Below are 21163 nucleotides of genomic sequence, written 5' to 3' on the forward strand. Positions count from 1 at the left end.
TATAAAAATATACAGAATCTTCATAACTTATGTACCAGAAGCTAATGATCACAATAAAATAAAAATAACTATGGTCATAATTTAATCTATAAAAGAACACTGTAAATAAAAAATGTGATCTGATAAATAACTCTAAAAATTGGTCAATTGTTTTTAATAATTAAAACTATTATTTATAAAATAGTTTCGTCTTCTTATCAATTCACGTGATGGCAAAGCATCATTACTACGATTTTTTTAACCACTTGACTTTTAACTAGTGTTTTAAAGTCCCTCAAGTCTTCCTTTTTACAATCAAGCGATAACGCATAAACACGTCGAATGCAATATAAATGGTTGCATAGTAAATTTTGTAAGAAATCATAATAAAGCGAATAAGATTTCATTTTTATTAAATGAAAAATTACATGATGACCGTGTCAAAATGAAAATTTAGATTGATGTATATACGCATTTAACAGGTTAAAGGCCTTGGCAAAAGCTTTGTAAGACTTCGATTCTTATTCTACAGATCTGACTTTGTTCATGATTTATAAAAGCAAAGATGTGAACACTCCTTCTTTTCTTTTTTGCTCTTAAAGTGACAACAAAGTTGCTATTAAATGAAATAACTATTGATGATCATTGTACACCTTCATATGGTCACGTGATGACAGTTAATAAAAGCTCTTAATGTCTGTTGCACATTGCTTAATTTTTATATTGTTGCGATTTTATTATTACAAAAATGTAACAATTTTCAGAGAATACGATTATTTTTCCAGAGAAAGTCATAATTATCAAATAGGGAATAACGGCAAAATATTTTGTAAAAAGTAGAAACTTGAAAACTATGTGACAACTTTCGGGATGAATTTTTTAGAATATTATAAAATACTTATATTTTTGAATGTTTGATTAAAATAGAATGAAAATATACCTGTAAACCAAAAATATATGAATTAAAAGAAAAGTGTTTTGAGCTTTTTAAAAATATGCTTACATTAATTTTTTTATTAAAAAGAGTTACACACACACACACAAAAAAAAAACCCATCTACTTTGTCAAATGATTTGTTCTAAACTGTGAAAATAGCTGAAAAATTATCTGAATTAATTTAATTAAAAAATTATTAGCATTTTTATATTAATTAAAACTAAAGAAATATGTTGTTTTTCTATTCAATATTTAAATGTTGGTATTTAATTTATAATTAATATGAAATTCAATTTTTTTATTACGAAATATTATAAAAGTTAGAAAATGTTTTAAAATAATTAAATCACGTTGTTTATTATTTAAATTGACTTGTTACTTATTGTTAGTTCAGAAAATGCAGAACATATCGAAAATGAATGAAGATCGTAAAATTGTCATACCAAATTGGAATTTATAAAATAGAAAATGGGTTTTAATTTTCAAGGATTTCATAAGACAATTTTGCGAAAATTTAGAATCTGAGAAGAAGAACTAGAACTGCCATTCCAAGCTTTCGTACCACACCGGCGGGGGGGGGGGAGACTTTGGCCTCATGGGTTTAACGAGCACCAGACACGCATACACGATAGCTCAGCAGAAGAATCGGGTCTCGAACTTGGAGACCTCTGGCTCGAAACCGAGACCTTACCACATAGACAGAAGACCTTTATTGGAGAATATGTTTCGAAGTTTCGGAGAGACGATACACGCTCGTTATAAAATGGTTATTGTATATAGTTTTATTAAAATTATTTAATTAAAATATTCCTTTATTAAAAATATTAGAATTTTTAATATGTTTTTTTAAAAAATATTTTACAAGTGTCTTGCCTAAATGCTAAAAAATGATAAATGTAAATTGAGTGGCATGATTTTAATTAAGATTGAATTTTTGGAAATTCCAATCTCGTGCTCATTATATATTAAAAATACGATTAATAATCAAATGTTAACTGATGCCAATGTCAAAAACTCATTTCCTTATTATTTAACCACCAGAAGAAGAAAAAAAATAAATCAGACAGTCAGCGAAAATTGGCAAGATTTCCGCATCATTTCGATAGCTGTAATTTCAAGATTGCACATATAATCAGATTAAGCTCAACAGAGCAGGAAATGATTCACCCAATTCTACAACAATGCACCAGAATCGAAACAGAAATTAGTTATGGAAATCTGAGCAACATTATGCTGGATGGGAATCCGGAATTGATTCTCACATTTCAAAGTAATCTAAGGAATGGAAATAGCATTTTATTTGTTATTTATGTATTTATGGTTATCCTCGATTCTGCATTCAGATATGGCACATGCAAAACAAACAATTAAAAAAAGATAAGATTTTTTTTCTTCGAAATATATGATTTCTAAAAACAACTGTCTATGGTCCTCGCTATCATAGATAAATGACATTTCTACTATTAATCTTCAGAATTACAGAAGTAATTTTCAAAAAATTTTAAATATAATTTTTCTTTATAAAATTTTAACGTTATTATGATTTTTCTTGAAGCGACATTTTACCATCTTCTAACAAAACATTCTAATTATGTGATTTTAGCTATACATTGATAAATGCATAGTTAAAGAATTTCCTTTCACATGATTTTAAATTTTATTTTAACATGATCCCTCGAAAAAAAGAAATTAAATAGAATAAATGCAAAATTAGAGTACTGGATAGTTATTTTTTTCGTTTAAATTATAATGTTGTTAATATTGTAACAGAAACGATTTGAAAGTTGTATAAATAATGTAGCTATCTATAGTTATAGTTATTTGCATTTATTTTAAATAATTTAATTAATAATTAATAAAAAATTAAAATTAGACATTTTATGAAGATGCAAATATGTTTCAACAAAAAACTGCAATTAGTAATTTTTAATCAAAGATTGAATTCAAAAATAGACATTCTTAATTATATATCTTACATAGATAATTTCCATTTTAAAAAAATACGAAGCAACAGTTGAAAAATAAAAAAAATAAATAAAAGTGCTTGGTTAAAATAAAGTGACATGTAGAAATGTTATTTTCGCATTTATTAATTCCAATTTTCATGCGACATTTTTAATTAATTTTTATTTATCATTGCTAAATAATAAAATATTTTTTCATTAATTTTTATTATCCATTTTTTAGTTTCTTTAAAATATAAAATTGTTTTTAAGGATATATGAATAGCATTATATGTTAGTGTAACGGAATACTCCTTAAATATTACAATTCCTACAAGTTACAGAATCATCTTAAGAAAATACTTATTTTTTGAAAAAAAAGTAAGAAAAACATTTTGAAATTGAGAACAGTTACTAAACTAAATACTGGATCGCTAATTCTCAATGTTTTAATATATAGCATTTTACCCGAATTTTGCCACAGCCCGTTTGAGTCATGTATGGGTATTTGCTTATTCTAGAAAAGCTACATCTTTTATACCAACGTAAAAAAAATTTGTATTTGATTTTAAAAGTACTTGTTTCCAAATATTATGACTAATTTTTCAAATTTTAAATGTGCCTTAAAATATTTCGTTGACCGCTTACAAGATGATTGGTCCAACATATGAGAGTTTTGTGCTTTGTAGTGCCTACTGTAACTAAATCTTAATGTGTCATTTGAATGCATTTTTTCCGAAAATTTGACACATAACTACGATTTTTATAACAAGAACTCATAACAAATATAATTTTTCTAAGTCAGTGCGTTGTTAATTTTTGCATTTGGTTTACATGCATATGAATATTATGCATGACACAGATTTGGTTTACATGCATATGACACAGATCAACAGATGGACAATTTGTTCTCGAATTTGGTTCTAAACTTGACATGGATCTATATTTTAAGTGCTAAAACAATGTCCAAAATTTTATACATCTACTTGTTAAAGTTTGTGTTCCCATACTGTATTCCCATACCATCAGACTGGTAAACTCCACGTAAATGGATTTCTACAAATTTATTGTGAAGAACATACAAACTTCATCCGTCAAAATGAAAGTGTACATACATTACCATATTCACATATAGACATAGAGAGACATTTATTTAAAAATTGATGATTAAATTTCTTTGAATATTACGATATTTTCTCTTTATATACTTAGTTTGCTCGGAAATAAAATTAAAAATTTTTAGAAGATTATGGAAAATCGTTTGCGAACAAATTAACAGATATTTAAATAGCTCGCAGCTCATTCTTTCCGCTAATTTATTGTTTAACATTATGTTAATTATTGCATGAATATGTTAAACTTATTCTATTTTTAAATGAAATGTGCATGGGAAATAATGCTACATTTTTGAAAAATTGATTTCCCAAGGAAAGAGAGTGAATTATATTTTGCCATTTCATCACACAAGTCTATTTGAGAATTAAAGATGAAATGGAACTGTTTGGAAGACAAACAGAGACGAATGGAATGGTTACATTCAATGCTTATTCGATTATTAACTGAAAATAATAAAACATTCCTTTAAAAAGATGCTAATGCCAAACCATTTAACAAGAAGTACCAAGAGTTTGTTCAGTCTTTATTTTAAAAAATCAACAACAAACACTTTAAATATCTTAAAAGAAACCCATTTTAATCTTTTTCAAAAATAATTTTTTTTGATTCTTATTCTTTGACTTTTTTGTAGATATAAGGAGATTTATATGGAGATATATGTTTTCCTTTTTTGATATCAATAATTCGCTACGGCGAATAATTGATTAGTAAATTTTTCTTACATTGGGATCTACAGTAAATTACCTAATAACTTGAACGTCAGGAAGAGATAAAAGATGTTTTGTTTTAAATAGATTTTGCGTCAAATTCTGATTTGTGTTAGTTCCTTCAAACGATAGATATTCAAAAAAATTTCACTAAATAACCTAATAAGATAAATAAACGCAGCAAACTGAGTATGAGTCAGAATGTTGTTGGAAAACAATATTGAAGTTTCTGACACATCATTGGCCATCTTGGACACAGAGGAGGATATTAATTTTTTTTCAGAATTATTTGCTCTTGGAATCCAAAAATCTACTCTCAACTTTTATTAAAATTCCAAATATTAAGCTTTTTGTGGTTAGCTGCATAATGCAATGAAAATAATTAAATATGCATTTTGAAATTTCGTCCATTCAGCAAATGGAAAAAGAAATGGATATAGTTTTGGTTTAAAATCATTAAAACTTATTTGCCTTACTTTTAAGCATTTTTGTCTATTAACCAATTTGGAAAAAGAAACTGATATAATTTTAGTCTAAAATCATTATTGCTTATTTACCTGAATTTTTGGAAAAAAGGCGATTCTTTTGATTTTGTTCTTACAATAGATAGAAAATAAATTGAGTCTATTTATTACTACTCGCTTTTTCTATCTTTATGGAGAAATTTTTCAAAGTGCATTTTAGTTTTTCTTGGAAAATATTTCTATTCGGTTTGATAATAGAGACGTTTGATTTTGAATTTTCCGTAAACAGCCGAGAGTTTAATTTATATCTCTAAATTCTTTCTACCTATAATTTGTAAACGAAGCAATAGTTTTTAAGCATAATACTTTTACACCATACTTACTGTATAATACTTTTTAAAACATTTTGATAAGTTATGATCCAGCCCAAACGGCATTCTAACAAAAATGGTGTTCTTATAACTTGCCTAGCACATGGTTTGCGTTATATTTTTAAAAATAATTTTATAAAGTGAATAAACAGGGCTTAATGTTTTATGAAATGAGATTGGGGGGGGGAGTCTAGCAACTATAATAAAGCAAAGACAGAGCAGCAACTCATGATTTCGTACTAAATTTATTTCCCTAGAAAGTTAAGTATGGGATTAGTATTGCACACATGTATTATACTGACATTCACTTCGGCAAATATAAATATCACTTTCGTCCGAAAATTGACATTAGTTTGCTATTTAATAGTAAATTTGCGTCAAATTTCATTCAATTAAATCGTCTGATGCTTAAATCTTCATATAAACTACTCAAACAAAAAAAAAGTATTATTATTAGACTAAAATTATTACTACCAGATTTAAAAATGTATAAATCTTGGGAAAATTCTGGATTTCAATTATTATTATTATTATTTTGGTATTCCCAATACTTTCTTTTAGAATACGAGTTTTTAAAAGAATTCCTTATTTATGGTTTCATTTCGATAAAATCAGGATAAAAGTGATGAGAAAATCATGTTTAACTTTTTTGACGTTTTGTACATTTTTATTAAATTTTTTTTTCTGTAAATATGACAGCAATAAACATTTAATTTTTAAATATAACACATATATTAAAAGAAAAGGAAATACTCTCTAAGAAAAATTCTTCAATCACCAATTAACAATTTAAAAACCTCAAATTCATAGAGGAATAAAGATATTACTGAAAAATTAACTTCTACATGGAATAATAAAAAAAGATTCATATATTTACATAAAGTCTGTTTGATTATTAATATGCAAAATGCAGTGAAAATAATTAAGTATTAGGGTATATAGGGCATTAATATTTAAATTAATTAAAAAATGCTTTGATAATTGAAATATTTTCAAACAATTAAGATTGTCATATTTCTAATGTAACTTATGGTATTTTACAAACCCGCTGACAGGTATCTGTCAGCGATTTAAGCGGAGTGAGCGTCTCTTGTTTTTTCAGTAGCGCCAACAAGGAACAAGAGTACGACTTAGCTACTTCACGCGTCACATTCACTTGCACACCCCTTCTTTTACAGGGGGGGGGGGCACAATCACACACCTTACAGCCAGAACACAGAAGGAGCACAATCATGCCCAAACCGAGACTCGAACGCGGGACTCCTAGAACACGGAAAAGACACGCTACCCCCTATGCCATGACGCCGACGTCAAATTTCTATATATTACATATGGAAAACTAATTTCAATCTAGTAAAGCGTTGATTCCTATATTTTAAACATTGCGATTCATTTTATTTCTGAAAATAAGAGTGGCCGCGGTGGCCTGGTGGTAAGATCTCGGCTTCGTTCCAGGTTCGTCACCCGATTCCACCTACGAACTGTCGTGTAGGCGGGTCTGGTGTCCGTTAAGTCAGTCGGGGTCAAACGTCCTCCTGTTGGTGTGGTGTGGAAGCTTGGAAAGGGGTTACCAGCTCAGGTATCGTCCTCATCATCTGACCATGATTCAAAATTAAGAGATCCATCCCAAAATAAGACCTAGCGTTGCCTTGAAATGGGACGATAATATGCAACTTAACTAAACTGAATTGAACTTCTGGAAAAATTCTTCTGCCAAAAATGATTTTCTGAACGAAACAAGAACTTTTGTGAAAAGAAATATTAAGTACAATTTTAACAAAACAAAAATATTTCTAATTTGCTGCTTGAAGTAGAGTTTCGACCCATATCATATTTCAGTAAATTGGGGTACATGATATAAAAATACATGTGCATTGAAAATCTAATCATGACCTGCCAAAGCTCTACATACAGCATACCAGTAGATTGTGAAAAATCTAATCATGACCTACCAAAGCTCTACATACAGCATACCAGTAGATTGTGAAAAATCTAATCATGACCTATCCAAAGCTCTACTTACAGCATACCAGTAGATTGTGAAAAATCTAATCATGACCTACCAAAGCTCTGCATACAGCATACCAGTAGATTGTGAAAAACCTAATCATGACCTACTAAAGCTCTACTTACAGCATACCAGTAGATTGTGAAAAATCTTATCATGACCTACCAATGCTCTACTTACAACATACCAGTAAATTGTGAAAATCAAAGATTAAACAAAGAAGATTGAATTTATAACTATTATTCAGATTACCTGAAATTTCGTGCTTCAGTAGAGTTTACATTCAACTAACTACATTCCATCCAATAAGACCACGCATGCGCAGAAACTGTGCAATAGCAAGAAATAAGTTACCCACTTCAGATGGCTCTAAAATGTGTTCTATTGGTTCAAATAAGATACAATTTATAGATTATTCAGAAAATGCACTTTACATTTATTAATTTGAAAAAAAAATTAGTACAAAAATTAACCAATAGATGGTGCTGTAACACAAATGGCATTTATTTGCATATATTGAAAATGTGAAACATAATTTGCATTACATTGCATGACTATTACTATTTTTCTTTGGATGAAAAGAAGACAGATTCTGCACGAACATTAATTTCTTCTTTATTCGGCATGCCTACGTTGCAAGAAAAAATGCTACTGGTGAAATTGTTCTACCAGAACCAACAAAACTCCGTTGCAGCTCTAAAGGTATTTCGTCGTATGAAGCAGATACGAAAAGAATGTCTCCACATATCCTAAACAAGATGATGCAGACATTTGAAAAAACTGGGCAATTTGGCATTCTTCCAAGTAGAGGACGAAAAAAACAAAAAAAAACAAAAAAAAAAAACAGTCTTTTAGCATTGTTAATGTTGCAACCGCGCTCGTTGAAGCCAGCAGTCAGTCGCTGCGTCAGTAGTGAGAGTTTGCCAGTTGTTTCCTGTATTCTGGATATACCGTATTCAACTGTACGAAAAATCGTACGGCAGATGTTGCATTTTTATCCATACAAAATCAAGTATGTGCACCTGTTGCAGGACGGGCACCTAGAGATAAAACTTTTGCACTTCAGTTCCTTGCTCGAATGGTGGCTGACACAACTTGACCATGGAACATTCTGTGGAATGATGAGGCCCACTTTTGCCTCAATGGGCAAATTAACACCCACAATTGTCGAATTTTTGCAGAGAAAAACTCTCATGTTATCCAGGAACAACCCTTGCATCCTGAAAAAGTGACAATATGGTGTGGTTTTGCAGCTACCTTTATCATTGGACTGTTTTTTTTTGAAGAGATAACTTCAAATGGAATCCAAACGTGTTCCGTCACAGGACAACGATACCATGATATGCTGAGGGATTTTGTAATCCCAATAATTGTAATAATTTTATGATTTTTTACAGCATGCATACCTTTAAGACATCGTTTTCATGCAAAATGGTACACTACCTCATATTGATCGTCATGTAAAGCGATTGTTAATACAATATTTCACAGAAGCACGAGTTAGAAGCACGTCATTAGCATGACCTTCTCGCTCGCCGGACAACACCCCTTGCGACTGACTTTTGGTTGTGGAGTTATTTGAAGGACACTATCTATCGTGAAAGGCCATCATCTCTACCAGATCTGAAGGAACAACATTCGGGTCCATATTCTTAATATTCTGGCAGACTCTCTCTGGACATCCATAGAAAATATGGTTCTCCGATCAGAAATTATTGTTGAAAAAGAATGAGGACATATTGAGCTATTTTAAATTTACTTTATTTAACAATTATAAACCATATTAAATGGTTTTAAGCCATCTAACGGCGAAATTTTGTACTAATTATTTTGTCTGTAGTTCGAATCTAATCAATCTAATTGTCTGTAGTTCGAATTGTATATCATTTGGATCAATAGAACGCATTTTAGAGCCCTCCGAAGTGGGTAACTTATTTCTTGCTAACCCTGTACTTCTCCCATCCAGACAAGAACTTGCTATTGTCCACTCTTCCAGCGCATGCGCAATCTTTTTTCTGCGCATGCGTTAGTTACTGGAATCTTATAACTGACTGATGCCGGGTTTACATTCGACCAGTTATGAGACGGCCTGTAGGCAACGCAGAAAGAAAGGCTGAATAATGCTGTTCTGTCGAAGGTAAGTACTTGACGCAAAAGACAACAACATGCAGCTACATTGTATTTTTTTATTACTGAGTCTACGTTTGTAAAATTTGGCGGGGTATTTTTTGGCGCGAGAAAATTGCTCACTTATCATAGATTAATTCCTTTTTTGGCTCATTGTTCTTTCTGATGCAAGGCTGTTTGGGTTTCTTTTTCTTTTTTATTTTACTTTATTTGTTATTTCTTTTCTTTAGTTTTCCAAATTTAGGTATGCTGATCTTTTTTTTTTATTTTACTGTGTCTTTTTGTGTAAATATCCATCGTTTTATTACGATATGCATTAAAATAGAAAAATTTATCGAAGCCAAAATGGCAATTTATAGTCAAGCATGGAATATCTGAATCTGTCTTATGAAATTGTGGCATACATAAATCAGTCACTTTCTACTCATGTGCTGTCTACTTGGTCGTCGTATAACCGGCTGAGTGTAAACCCGGCATGAGTGTAAACCTACCTTTAATGCAAGAAATAATGAAACAAACATTTAAAGAAGTGTGGCCGATTTTTACTCTTGTGTTGTTAAAAAGGCATAAAACAAATGAACAAACTTATTGGAAAGAAGCAGATTTATATCAAGTAAGAAATAAACTATTTTATTATTTTAAAGAAATCATAATTGCATTGAAATTTTTTGATCTCACATCATTCATGTATACTTTTCAATTATGTATTTTATCCATTTTATTCTTCCATGGGTGCCTGCGTAACCTCCCTGTGAAAGCATTCCCGCACAGCGTGACGTGTCGTCCCACTTGGACACAAAACTGCTATAAAAGGCGCTAGATGCGCCGAATACATAGTACTTTTCAGCGACTTGGCATTGAACTGGTCCACCACTATCACCCTGTAATAAAATGTGCATCGTGAAAAAGAATAAAAAAACGTAATAGTTGAGAAAAGCATGAAGATCGGTAAACGAAACATCATTTTTTAATAGCACGGATAGTGTTTTAAATGATGTATCCACTAAAATATATTTTAAGATCTGAAAGGTTCCGTCGACTTAAAATCTACCCAACATTATTCAGAAAAGATAAGCCACATAGAGCTACTAACTTCTTCAAATGTGATTCTCAACACAGTAAATCAAAACAAAACAAAAAACGTATGCAGCTTATCCTAATTCCGCCAATTTTCATTAAACATACCTGCATTTCGGTTTTATTGATTTCAGTGCATATATTTGATAGATAATATAGTAAAAAAACATTCATATAATTGTTTATAAGAATCTATCTTTAGACCAAACTTCGCTCGGCTGAGTTTTTTTCTTTGTGTGTGTGTGTGTGTGTTTAAAATATTTAGGTACGAATTACATACTGATTACAAATAAATATTTTTCAATCTTACCTGGTAATTTAAATAAAAATAATTATGAATACACTTAATTTAATATGTTATTCGCATTGGTTAATACAATAATTGCATTGTTACTATTGGATGTGAGCCGAGCATATTCATATTCGGATAATGACATATAGCGCCATCTCACAAAATTTTGAGAAACTAGTAGGATATTACTCTATGGAAACATTGCAAGTATCACAAAAATTTACGAGATGGAGCTATATGACATTGTTAGCATGACAGCGGATAGAAAAAGACTCTAATAATTAGTTATAAAAAAAATTTGGGGTGGGAGCAAAATCTCGTTTTTTCATTTAAAACTACATAAGCAAAACCTTACCTAATTATAAATTTTCATCTAAATCGTTAGAGCTGTTTCCGAGATCCACGAAATAAATTTATATATACATATATATATATATATATATATATATATATATATATATATATATATATATATATATATATACAAAAGTATTAGAATCAAGTTAATAGGAAAAACAAAAATCGAATTTCGATTTTTGTTTTTCCTATTAACTTGATTCTAATACTTTTGTATCAATTCATCTGTGTTTTAGAAATAGCTGCAATTGCGCTCTCTAAATACTATGAAGTTCCTTTTTGGTTTTAGTTTTAATAGGTTATAAATTTTAGTTGCGATTTCGAAACTGTTTTGTTTCGTTTTCATTTTAGTTTCGTTTTCAAACTTTTTCTTACTTTAGATTGGTTACTATATATATATATATATATATATATATATTTACAAGAATTGCGAGATTAAAGTTGTTGTTGTTGTTTCTTATGGCACTTGAGATGAACAAGCTCGCTGTTACGAAGACAGCGATTTAAGCCGGAGGGGAAGCGTCTCTTGTTTTTTTTTAGTAGCGCCTACAGGGCCAAGAGTACGACTTTGCTACTCACGCATCACTCATTCGCTTTCACAACCCCTTTTTACAGGAGGGCACATCCACATATCTCACAGATAGAACAAGAGGAGAACAACAATGTCCAAACCGGGACTCGAACCCAGACCGCCCAGATCACGGGGAAGACGCGCTACCCCTATGCCAGGACGCCGGCTTAAGATATTTACTCCATATTATGTGATGCAGCACATTAAAATATATTTCATTGTTTGAATAGGATGCCATTGTTTTCTTTTTTTTCTAAAATAGATGACATGTAAGAGTATAGTAGTGACTTCAGATTTCATTTCTGATTCCATGATGCATTTGTTCATGTACTCTGACAGAGAAAGTAATAAGTATTTTATCAATTATTTTTAATAATATTTATTATTTTAATAAATATTATTAACAATATTATGGTAAAATATTATTAATAACTATAATTTGATGGAAGTCGTACAGAAGATCATATTGAACCCGCCTTGAGACTACAATAAAGCAACGCAACTTTAACAGTTACTCTGTCCTCAGGAGTGAGTTAGTTGCGATTAAGTTAGTGCCTGATGCTATCATATCTTATGATTGTGATTTAGGGGAACTATGGACAGTTGGACAGTCTCAGTGCACTACAACATTTTAGTTGCCAGTACTCTGCAAACGATGAAACCAGCATATCTATTCTGCTTAAACCGAGGAAGACGACTTCTTCCTCCAATGGATCCCATCACACGCAAACTAGTGGTAATGCGGTTGCTGATAGATTGACCAAGGAGAATAGTGAGAATTAAACGGCCACTGGCTCATCGCTTAGTTATCAAGAACTGTATTCAAATGAAGGTCTAAAATCAATTTAATGTGGAGTATTCCACCTGCGCACCAATGGTATACGGGACCATCCTCTGATCCTCTGCTGGAAATCATATGTGACTGTGACTCCTGGACTGCTTTGGCTAGATTAAAAAGTGGTCATCTTAAGTGCCTTTCCTTTGAAAGTGGTAGAAAAATCCATCCCACTTGTAAAAAAATGCTGTGACCATCCGGTTTCACCGGATCACATTCTCGGTTTCATTGAACTTTCTAAGGAAGATTTAACATCCGATCCCCTTACTATTATCGATTTGTTAGCGGTCGACAACTACTGGAGCTGATCTCACATAAGTCAGATCTTTTGAGGATAAGCAACAACAACATTATTTTAATATTTCTATGTCAAAATAAACTACAACATGTGACTTATTTTTCTAAATTTGTACAATATTAAAAAAAGAAGAAAAAAAGGATCTTCTAGCGGATATTGTGGAGTATTTCCTACCTATATATAGCATTTTTAAGTGTTATCTCAATAATTTTTTAAGATTTACTTGCATTGACGGACATATTAGATGATAATATTCCGTTTTTAATAATTAAAATAATTTAATTGGTGATTCCTGATTAAACATCTTACCACCACTCAGAACGGCAAATACAGGGTGCCCCTAAAAATGGAACAAACAAGTGGTTCTTTTATTTCTAAAAATATTGCAATTAGACATATGCTTCCAGTTGCATAATCTTAGTACATGAGATAGGTAAATGTATGAAAGCACTTTGACCTCTTAAAATAAAATGTTGCTAAATATGATGATAATAAATGATTGCACATCCTCCAAATTCCAATTTGTAAAAAGTTTTCTTACGTTCATCTATAAGAGCGAAATTTCACGTTTTTATTTTTAATATTTGCTGAGATATTGCAAGGCAACTTTATTGACTTATGCCACACTTTCATAGCTTCGATTAGTATTTGAATAAGTCCTTCGTTGTACATTTCAAGTAAGCTACACATATCAAAACAAGTTATTTGGTTGGCAGTATCAGAAAATTACAATATATTTATTAACTTTAGTCAAATTTTAAAAATTAGTCAAATAATAAATCAACTGAGGTGTTAAAAGAGTCTGTTCAAAATGAACATTTTTGACTTCTATATAAAGCTACATTCTTCTAACATCAGCATGTACGTAACTGGTTCTCATATTCTAAAGCATACGTGAGCCAGTTTATCATTTGGAGTATAAGGATAAAGTTTTTTTTCCTCCCTTAGAATTTGCCAGCAAGGATGTTCAATGTCTAGGAGACTGTTACGCACAGAAGAATCTAAATAGATGTCGCCAAAATAGAAATCTAAAGACTTCGGTTCTCGTGATAAGGGTGGAAAATAAACAAACACTTGGAAGCCAATCCACTTGACAGGTAATTTCATATTTAGCCATCGTCTTACTGAGGAGGAGAAGAGAATATCATCAAATTGCAACTACACGCCAAAAAAAAAAAATATCGCCAAAGGGAATTTATTTATTAATTTATAAAATGTCATTTAAAACTAAATGAATATACATCATCTTAGTATATCACTGTACAAATTGGCATCCTAACCAATTTCTTAAAATACACCATATATTTACAGAAAATTGCCTCTGATGATGAACTTCTGTTAAGAAAAAGAACTTTCATAGCTCCAAAAATGACATTTGATGATTGAATTTTCCACTTCAATTATAGCAATCTCCATTCTTTGAAATTGTATTTCTTAGGAAAGAACGATTCCACTTTAAGCAGGACTCAGTAGTAAATCTCTGTATGTCAATCGTGTTTATATTGAAGCTGTCCATAGAAGTTTAGTTTAGTTATATCAACGTCCCGTTTTAAAGTAACACTAGGGCTGTTTTGGAACGGAACTCGCAATTTTGAACCACGGTCAGAAGACGAGGACGACACCTGAGCTTGCACACCCCCTCCAAACTTTCACTCCACAACAGCGGGATGCGTTTGGCCCCAACGAATTTAACGTGCACTAGTACACTTGCACGACGGTTATTCGATAGAATCGTGTCTTGAACTTGAAACCTTTCTGTTCTAAGGTAGGGACCTTACCACCAGGCCACCACGGCCGCTGTTAATGGAAATTGTGAATACTATGCCAGCTAATGCGATGAAGTATAAGTTGATTTAAGAAGAAGAAATATTCTCTATATTGTCGTTTTTAGAATAAGAAGTTGTAGACTAGCTATTTTAACACTAGCATAATTTGAAAAATATATCAAAATATCAATTAATGTATCATTTGTATATCCCTCATAATTCCCGTTGTTTCCTCCCAAAGAAAATAAAAATCCTATAATTTTCAATTGCTGAATTATTTTTCTAGAAGGATGCTGGGAATTCGGAAAACGACAACTCTTCTGCAGTGAGGCCAGAAATATGATTAATACAATAAAAATAATCAACATTTCAGAACACTCTTCATTACCGAAATACGTCATTATTTAGAAAACGTTTATTAGCAAGCACATATTTACAAATAAAAAAATTATTTTCATGTTCGGTATGCTCTATTTCTCTAAGATATCTTAAATATTCAATTTTTATCTGCACTGGTTTACGAAAAATGAACAATAGTATCGAGGATTAGCAAGTATCTTTATAATAATGATGACTGGATGATGTATTATTTGACAAATATTTCATTGCAATTCTTGACACTTTTTGTATATTGAACAAAACTGAATTTCTAAAATGAATGTCTCTATCTAAATTTATGATAAGAACCTTTAAATATGAAAATAGACAGAACTCTGCAAATTTTGTAGATCGAAGAGGGAAATTTAATGTTTATAGATGATTAAGGAGTAGAAGTGTATACAGATAATTGCAAGTAGAAAATTTTATTATTAGACATTTGTTTCTCTATGGGACTGTACAAAAATGTAGTTTTTGCGACTTTTAATTATCAGTCACTGCAGAAGTCAAAATATTATCATACAATTGCCGACCTCATTTAATAAAACTTTGCGACTGAAAGTATATGTATAATTGTACTTAAGGAAATAAACGGTTGTTCCACTTTTCTGGGACATCCTCTATAAATTCCACAAGATGCTTTATGATTGTTTTTCTGTACAAAATAAACGCACCATATCATTATTTGTTAATCTAGTAAAAAAATTCCTATTGAAAATCTAGACTTTTATATATATATATATATATATATATATATATATATATATATATATATATATATATATATATATATATATATATATATATATATATATATATATATATATATATATATATATATATATATATTTATTTATTTACAACTAGTTCTCTTTTTTTTCGCTAAATGTATTCAATAACTTTTTGTTGCATAGGCATCCTTAAGGCAAAAAAGATTGTAGATAAAGCTCAAAAGACTGGTCTACTCCTAATTAAAAATTAAACTAAACAACGAATCATTGAGCTGAACCTTTATTATTAAAAATGACTTACAAATTTATTTAAAATGTTTAAATTTAGTTATAGCCGAATGCTGCACGTATAAAAGAGAAAAATTGATATCCCCATGAAATTGTAAAACTACAGGAGGATTATAAAATCTTGTCCGGATTATAAAAAAAATATTTTTAAAAAAACTGTTATTATTTTATGTACAGCTGTTTTTATGTATAGTGAAGGCACTTCTAAATTTTTAATAGAATAAATTATTGTCTATAAATTTCAATGTCTAAGCATTTGATAGCTTGAAGAATGTTAAGCCGATGTCCCAATTCTCACCAAGTATTGTCCAACATTTCGGCTGTCATACTCAATACATCATTTGTGCGCCTAACTTTGAGTGTATGAAAATCTTCACTTGGCACTGCAAATATTTTTTTCTTTATGTAACCTCAAACTTAACAATGAACAATAAGGCCGATTTAAATTCATGGAACCAAAGAACACATTGAATTTTTCCCACCATGATGACAGCCAATTACAAAAATCACTTTTCCGCCATTAGTTGTGCTATCTGTTGGACTGAAAATAATTAAGAACACCACTATTCCATGATAAATTACACTATGGACTCATTGGCGCTTTTGTAATATTTTTTTATAATCAGAGTAAGTCTTTATGAACATTTTGTAAATCTGTCATGACTCAAATTGCCTATTGATGCCTATATAGACGCCTATTGATGAAAGTAATTTCAGCGAGACATGCACATTTTAATATTGCTGTTATAGTACTGTATTATATATTAGTATTTAACCCTTAACTGGGGACGTGTGGTCTGTGAGACCGCTAGCGATGGATTTTCTGTCACCCCTATTCTATGTTTAGCTCAATTGAATGGATTGACCCTGTAGCTTATTGTTTTGTGACCTTCAATACACGTGCACTTTTTCAACCGATTTCAGCAGATGCTTTTTAAAATAATTCAGTTATTTCTTCGAGCGCGGTCTCTAAGACCGCATCTCCCTGTTAGTGTCCCAGTGATAAACAAGGCTTATCAGATGGCGCTAAAATTGGGCCCCGAAATATCATCCAATTTACTGTTCCTATTATGAAGCAGTGCTCCATACACTTTTAAATGAAGCAGAAAGAGATTTTAGTGATAAGGATAATTATACAGAAGAGTTTTTCGATGAAAGTTCGCATTCAACTGATTTTGATATGTATGTTCAAACCTAATTAATTTTTCTAGTGATAATGTATTTTGAAAAATTTATAAAATATATTAATATACCAAGAGGTATATATACAGAATTTATAGGTTGATTTTTATACTAGTTCTTTACCTCCATGTTTAAAATGCCCTAGAAAACCGTGCTATGAAAGTCACACAAGCCGATAAAAAAAGGGCCAATTTTACCCATTGTCATTTTCTTTATTTTTCATATAAATGTTGAATTTTACATTATATTTTCTTCTAAATACCTTCATATACTGTAAAAATAAATATGGTTTAAAAAGTAAAAAAGTAATATGCCTTTTCAAGAATATTATTTATTGTAACATGTAATTTGAGAATAAAATGTATGTTCCAACGCATTTACTTTTTTCAATGATAATATAATTTGAAAAATTTCTAAAACATATCTATATATCAAGAAAAATATCTGCAAAATATATTGGCAGTTTTCATACTAATACATTCATTAGAAAATTTAATTTGAGTGTGAATGAAATGCGATCTCGTAGACCGCACCTCCCCAGTTAAGTCCTAAAATTTGACCTCCCCAGTTAAGGGTTAAAAACCATTGTTACAACCAACTAATTGCCTTTATATCTGCAAAAAGATCCTTTTTTAAGTGGTAACAATAGAAAGAAATAATATCTATCCTTAGTGAAAAGCAATCCCCTTTATGGCAGAATTTTTCACTGAATATAAATACTCAAAATAATAAAATTACATGAAGATTTTTAATGAATTAGAGGATATTTCTAGAAGATGACTATTGCCCTGTAGAGAAGTCAGCGATCCCATCCACTTTGCGACATTCTGCAATTTCACTCTTCCATGGCACCTCCGAAAACCCTCACTTTCGCCAGAAAGTCTTTGTTATAAAAGATTCCTTAATAATTAATTCATCTCCAAAAAAAAAGAATCATAAACATGATTAGATTCTTCAGAGATCTTGGAGAACTGTTCCCATTAGAATATCCCTATAAATTTGTACAGTTAGAAGGGCATTGTTAAAAGGACATTAGTCGGTTTTTTCCAAGCACCACAAGTTGTGAATAAACTATTTGATCCCGTCCATGAAAATCAAATTGTATCTTACGTGGCAGACACCCTGCTTTGCCTTCCAGACGCAAACCCCTGTACCTTTCTCGTACATGCCTTTGCAATCCTCATCAGGTCGTACTTCTACCAGAAGTTGTTTCAAACTGTTTGAGAAACCAGAGCCTGGATTGCAGATAAAATGGGTATTAATGATAAACAGATACAAAATAGCTGAAAATCATTTTTGAAAGTATTAAAACACTTCGAATAAAATCAATTATAGAAGAAAAAAAAATCAATTATAGAAGCGAAATTTTGAATAATCTCCACAGTCCACAGATTTTTTTTATTTGAGAAATAAATACAAATATTAATTTGAATACAATTAAAAAGCAATTTTGGAATATAAAAAAACTGTAACAAAATACAGAACCTGTGCTTTTTTGAAAAATATTTATTACTTTATAAAGTTTATCAACTTCTTTCATTTGAGGATTACGTGACATTCAAGTAATAAATGGGGCTGGTGTCATATTGCTTAAAAAGAATTTTGAAATTTGGTAGTTCGGTCTTATTTCACAGATTCTTTTAGGAAAGGTGTTTTGGGGAAATGCAAAAAAAGTGTGTAAACAGAATTTTTAAAAAAAATTAAAATTCAGTAAATATTTATAACTATCTTTAACATCAAAAAAGCTCAACAAATAATTATCTCTGTATAGCGAGTTATTAATGTATACATAGTTAAAATTATATTGTTACAAATCTGTAATTTTGCTACCTGTCACGAATAGTGTCATCGTGGAAAAAACCCGTTGTAAGATCTGTCCTGTGTGTGCTGAGCGGGTGGCGCGTCAATGACCTCAGAGCTTGACGACCATTTGGCTACGAATTTGGCGAGTTTGGCGACTAAATGGATAATACTGGAAAGTTCGAGAACTTTCACGATCCATCCACTAAGAACCGAGATACGCCCTGATTGGTCTGAAAGATTCTAGCCCCGCCTCCCGGAACTATAAAAGACAGGCTCTCTCAAGTTGCGAAGAAGTCGTGTGTATCGTCAGAAGTCCTGTGTGAGATGAGTCGGAGTCGCTGACCAGTAACAGAACTGGAGGATTAGACAGCAAGCAAGCTGTTGAACTGGCGATTAAATGCGCTGCATTATTACGATTGCTTGGCGGTATTTATAGATAAAAATTTTTGTAACAATATGTAGAAGTAATGACAGTATAGTATTTGAAAATGGAGAAATTTCTGTGGATTCATTTGAAACTGATAATCAGACATTCCATAAAAGCTGTAACAAAAGAAAGGTTTTCGTAGAAATTTTTAATACATCTAGAATAAGATGCATTATGCAATACCTATTTTTCAATTTTTTCAGAATGATGACTTACCGGACATTGCACTCCTGAGCCTTTTACATTTAACTTATCTGTTTCGACTCCATTCGTTTAACTAATACCTTTTTATAATTTTAAATTTAAATTAGTTTAAGTTAATATAGTTTAATTTGTATTCAGGGAAAAAAGAGAATTAATCCCCCCCCCCCCCGCATCTGAGGGATCATCTGATTTCGTGCGAAGAAGAGAGGAAGTTTTTCAGTGATCATATAAAAATTAATTTGAGGTAACATTTTTTATGGTACAGCAGAACAGACAAATCGTTACCTCTGGTCTCTCCCCAGCCCGTTACATAGCATTGCCAGTGCACTGGAGGTTTGAAGCTGAAGTCAGGCAAGCAGGCTGGCTGAACACCAGCGTTGAAAGTGATCGGTGCGTTCATCTTGACAAGAGCAAGATCGACTCTATAATCTTTTATCTGGAAAAAAAATTCAGATGAAGAAATAGTAAGGTAAGATATTTATTTGTTTAATTAATTAATTAGTGACTGTTGACAAGAAAACTGAAATATAATAGAATTCAAAGGAAGAAATAGGTAGGGAATATATTTATTTATTTAATTAGTGATTGTTGACAAGGAAATAGATCCAGTACGCTTTACCTCATGCATATCTTTTACAAAAGCTAGCCCGAACTGAATAGAGAGGGTAGATATTGTTACGAATCTGTGATGCGGCTTCCCAGCATAGTTGGTTCCATCATCAGAAAGAATGTTTTACAGTCATTTGCATTGGACGGAGTCTAGGTGTCGCGTCAGAGGCCCCGGAGACTGGCGACAAACTAGGCGACCATTTGGCGACTTTGGCGCCAAAATAAATTATACCCGAAACATCGAGAATTTTCCCGTTCCGTCCAGTAGGAACCGAGATACGCCTCGAACGTTCCTGATTGGTTGAGAGGCTAGTAGCCCCGCCACCTGAGACCTATAAAAGGAAGCAGCCACAGCTGCCAGAGTAGTCGTAGTCAGATTTGCCCTGAGATCGGTGAAGTGATAAGACGTGCCTCTCTTGAGCTCTGACTCTTACCGGACCACGCTGACCACTGCCGACCCTACAACGCCAGTCAGGCCAGACTCGTTCTTTTTAGGATTAGTTACGGAAGGGCCTACGGACCTACCCTCACCTGCAGACGTTATGGACCTCGACAACATGGACCCAATTGCCAAAAGCGACGAAATAAAGAGATGCAAAGATGCTATTTTTCATGGGAAGAAGGAAGTAACAAAAGTCCGTTACATGTTAAGAAAGGACCCCAACAGCCGGGAATTGGCCACCCTAGAGAAAA

General features: G+C 31.5%; 1 protein-coding gene across 1 annotated transcript in view; it reads right to left on the reverse strand.

The window, feature by feature from the left end:
• Nucleotides 1-10267: 10267 nt before the first annotated feature.
• LOC129969345 (chymotrypsin-like elastase family member 2A) overlaps nt 10268-21163 on the reverse strand; it is a 36615-nt gene continuing 25719 nt past the window's right edge. The window contains exons 7-9 of the mRNA XM_056083882.1: nt 20147-20297; nt 18538-18662; nt 10268-10533 (exon numbers count right to left, since the gene is read on the reverse strand). Coding sequence (XP_055939857.1) covers nt 10336-10533; nt 18538-18662; nt 20147-20297 — 474 coding nt within the window. The 3' untranslated portion in view covers nt 10268-10335. The remainder of the gene's footprint in view (nt 10534-18537; nt 18663-20146; nt 20298-21163) is intronic.

Source organism: Argiope bruennichi, chromosome 5 (genome assembly GCF_947563725.1).
Source record: "Argiope bruennichi chromosome 5, qqArgBrue1.1, whole genome shotgun sequence".
Lineage (NCBI taxonomy): Eukaryota > Metazoa > Arthropoda > Arachnida > Araneae > Araneidae > Argiope > Argiope bruennichi.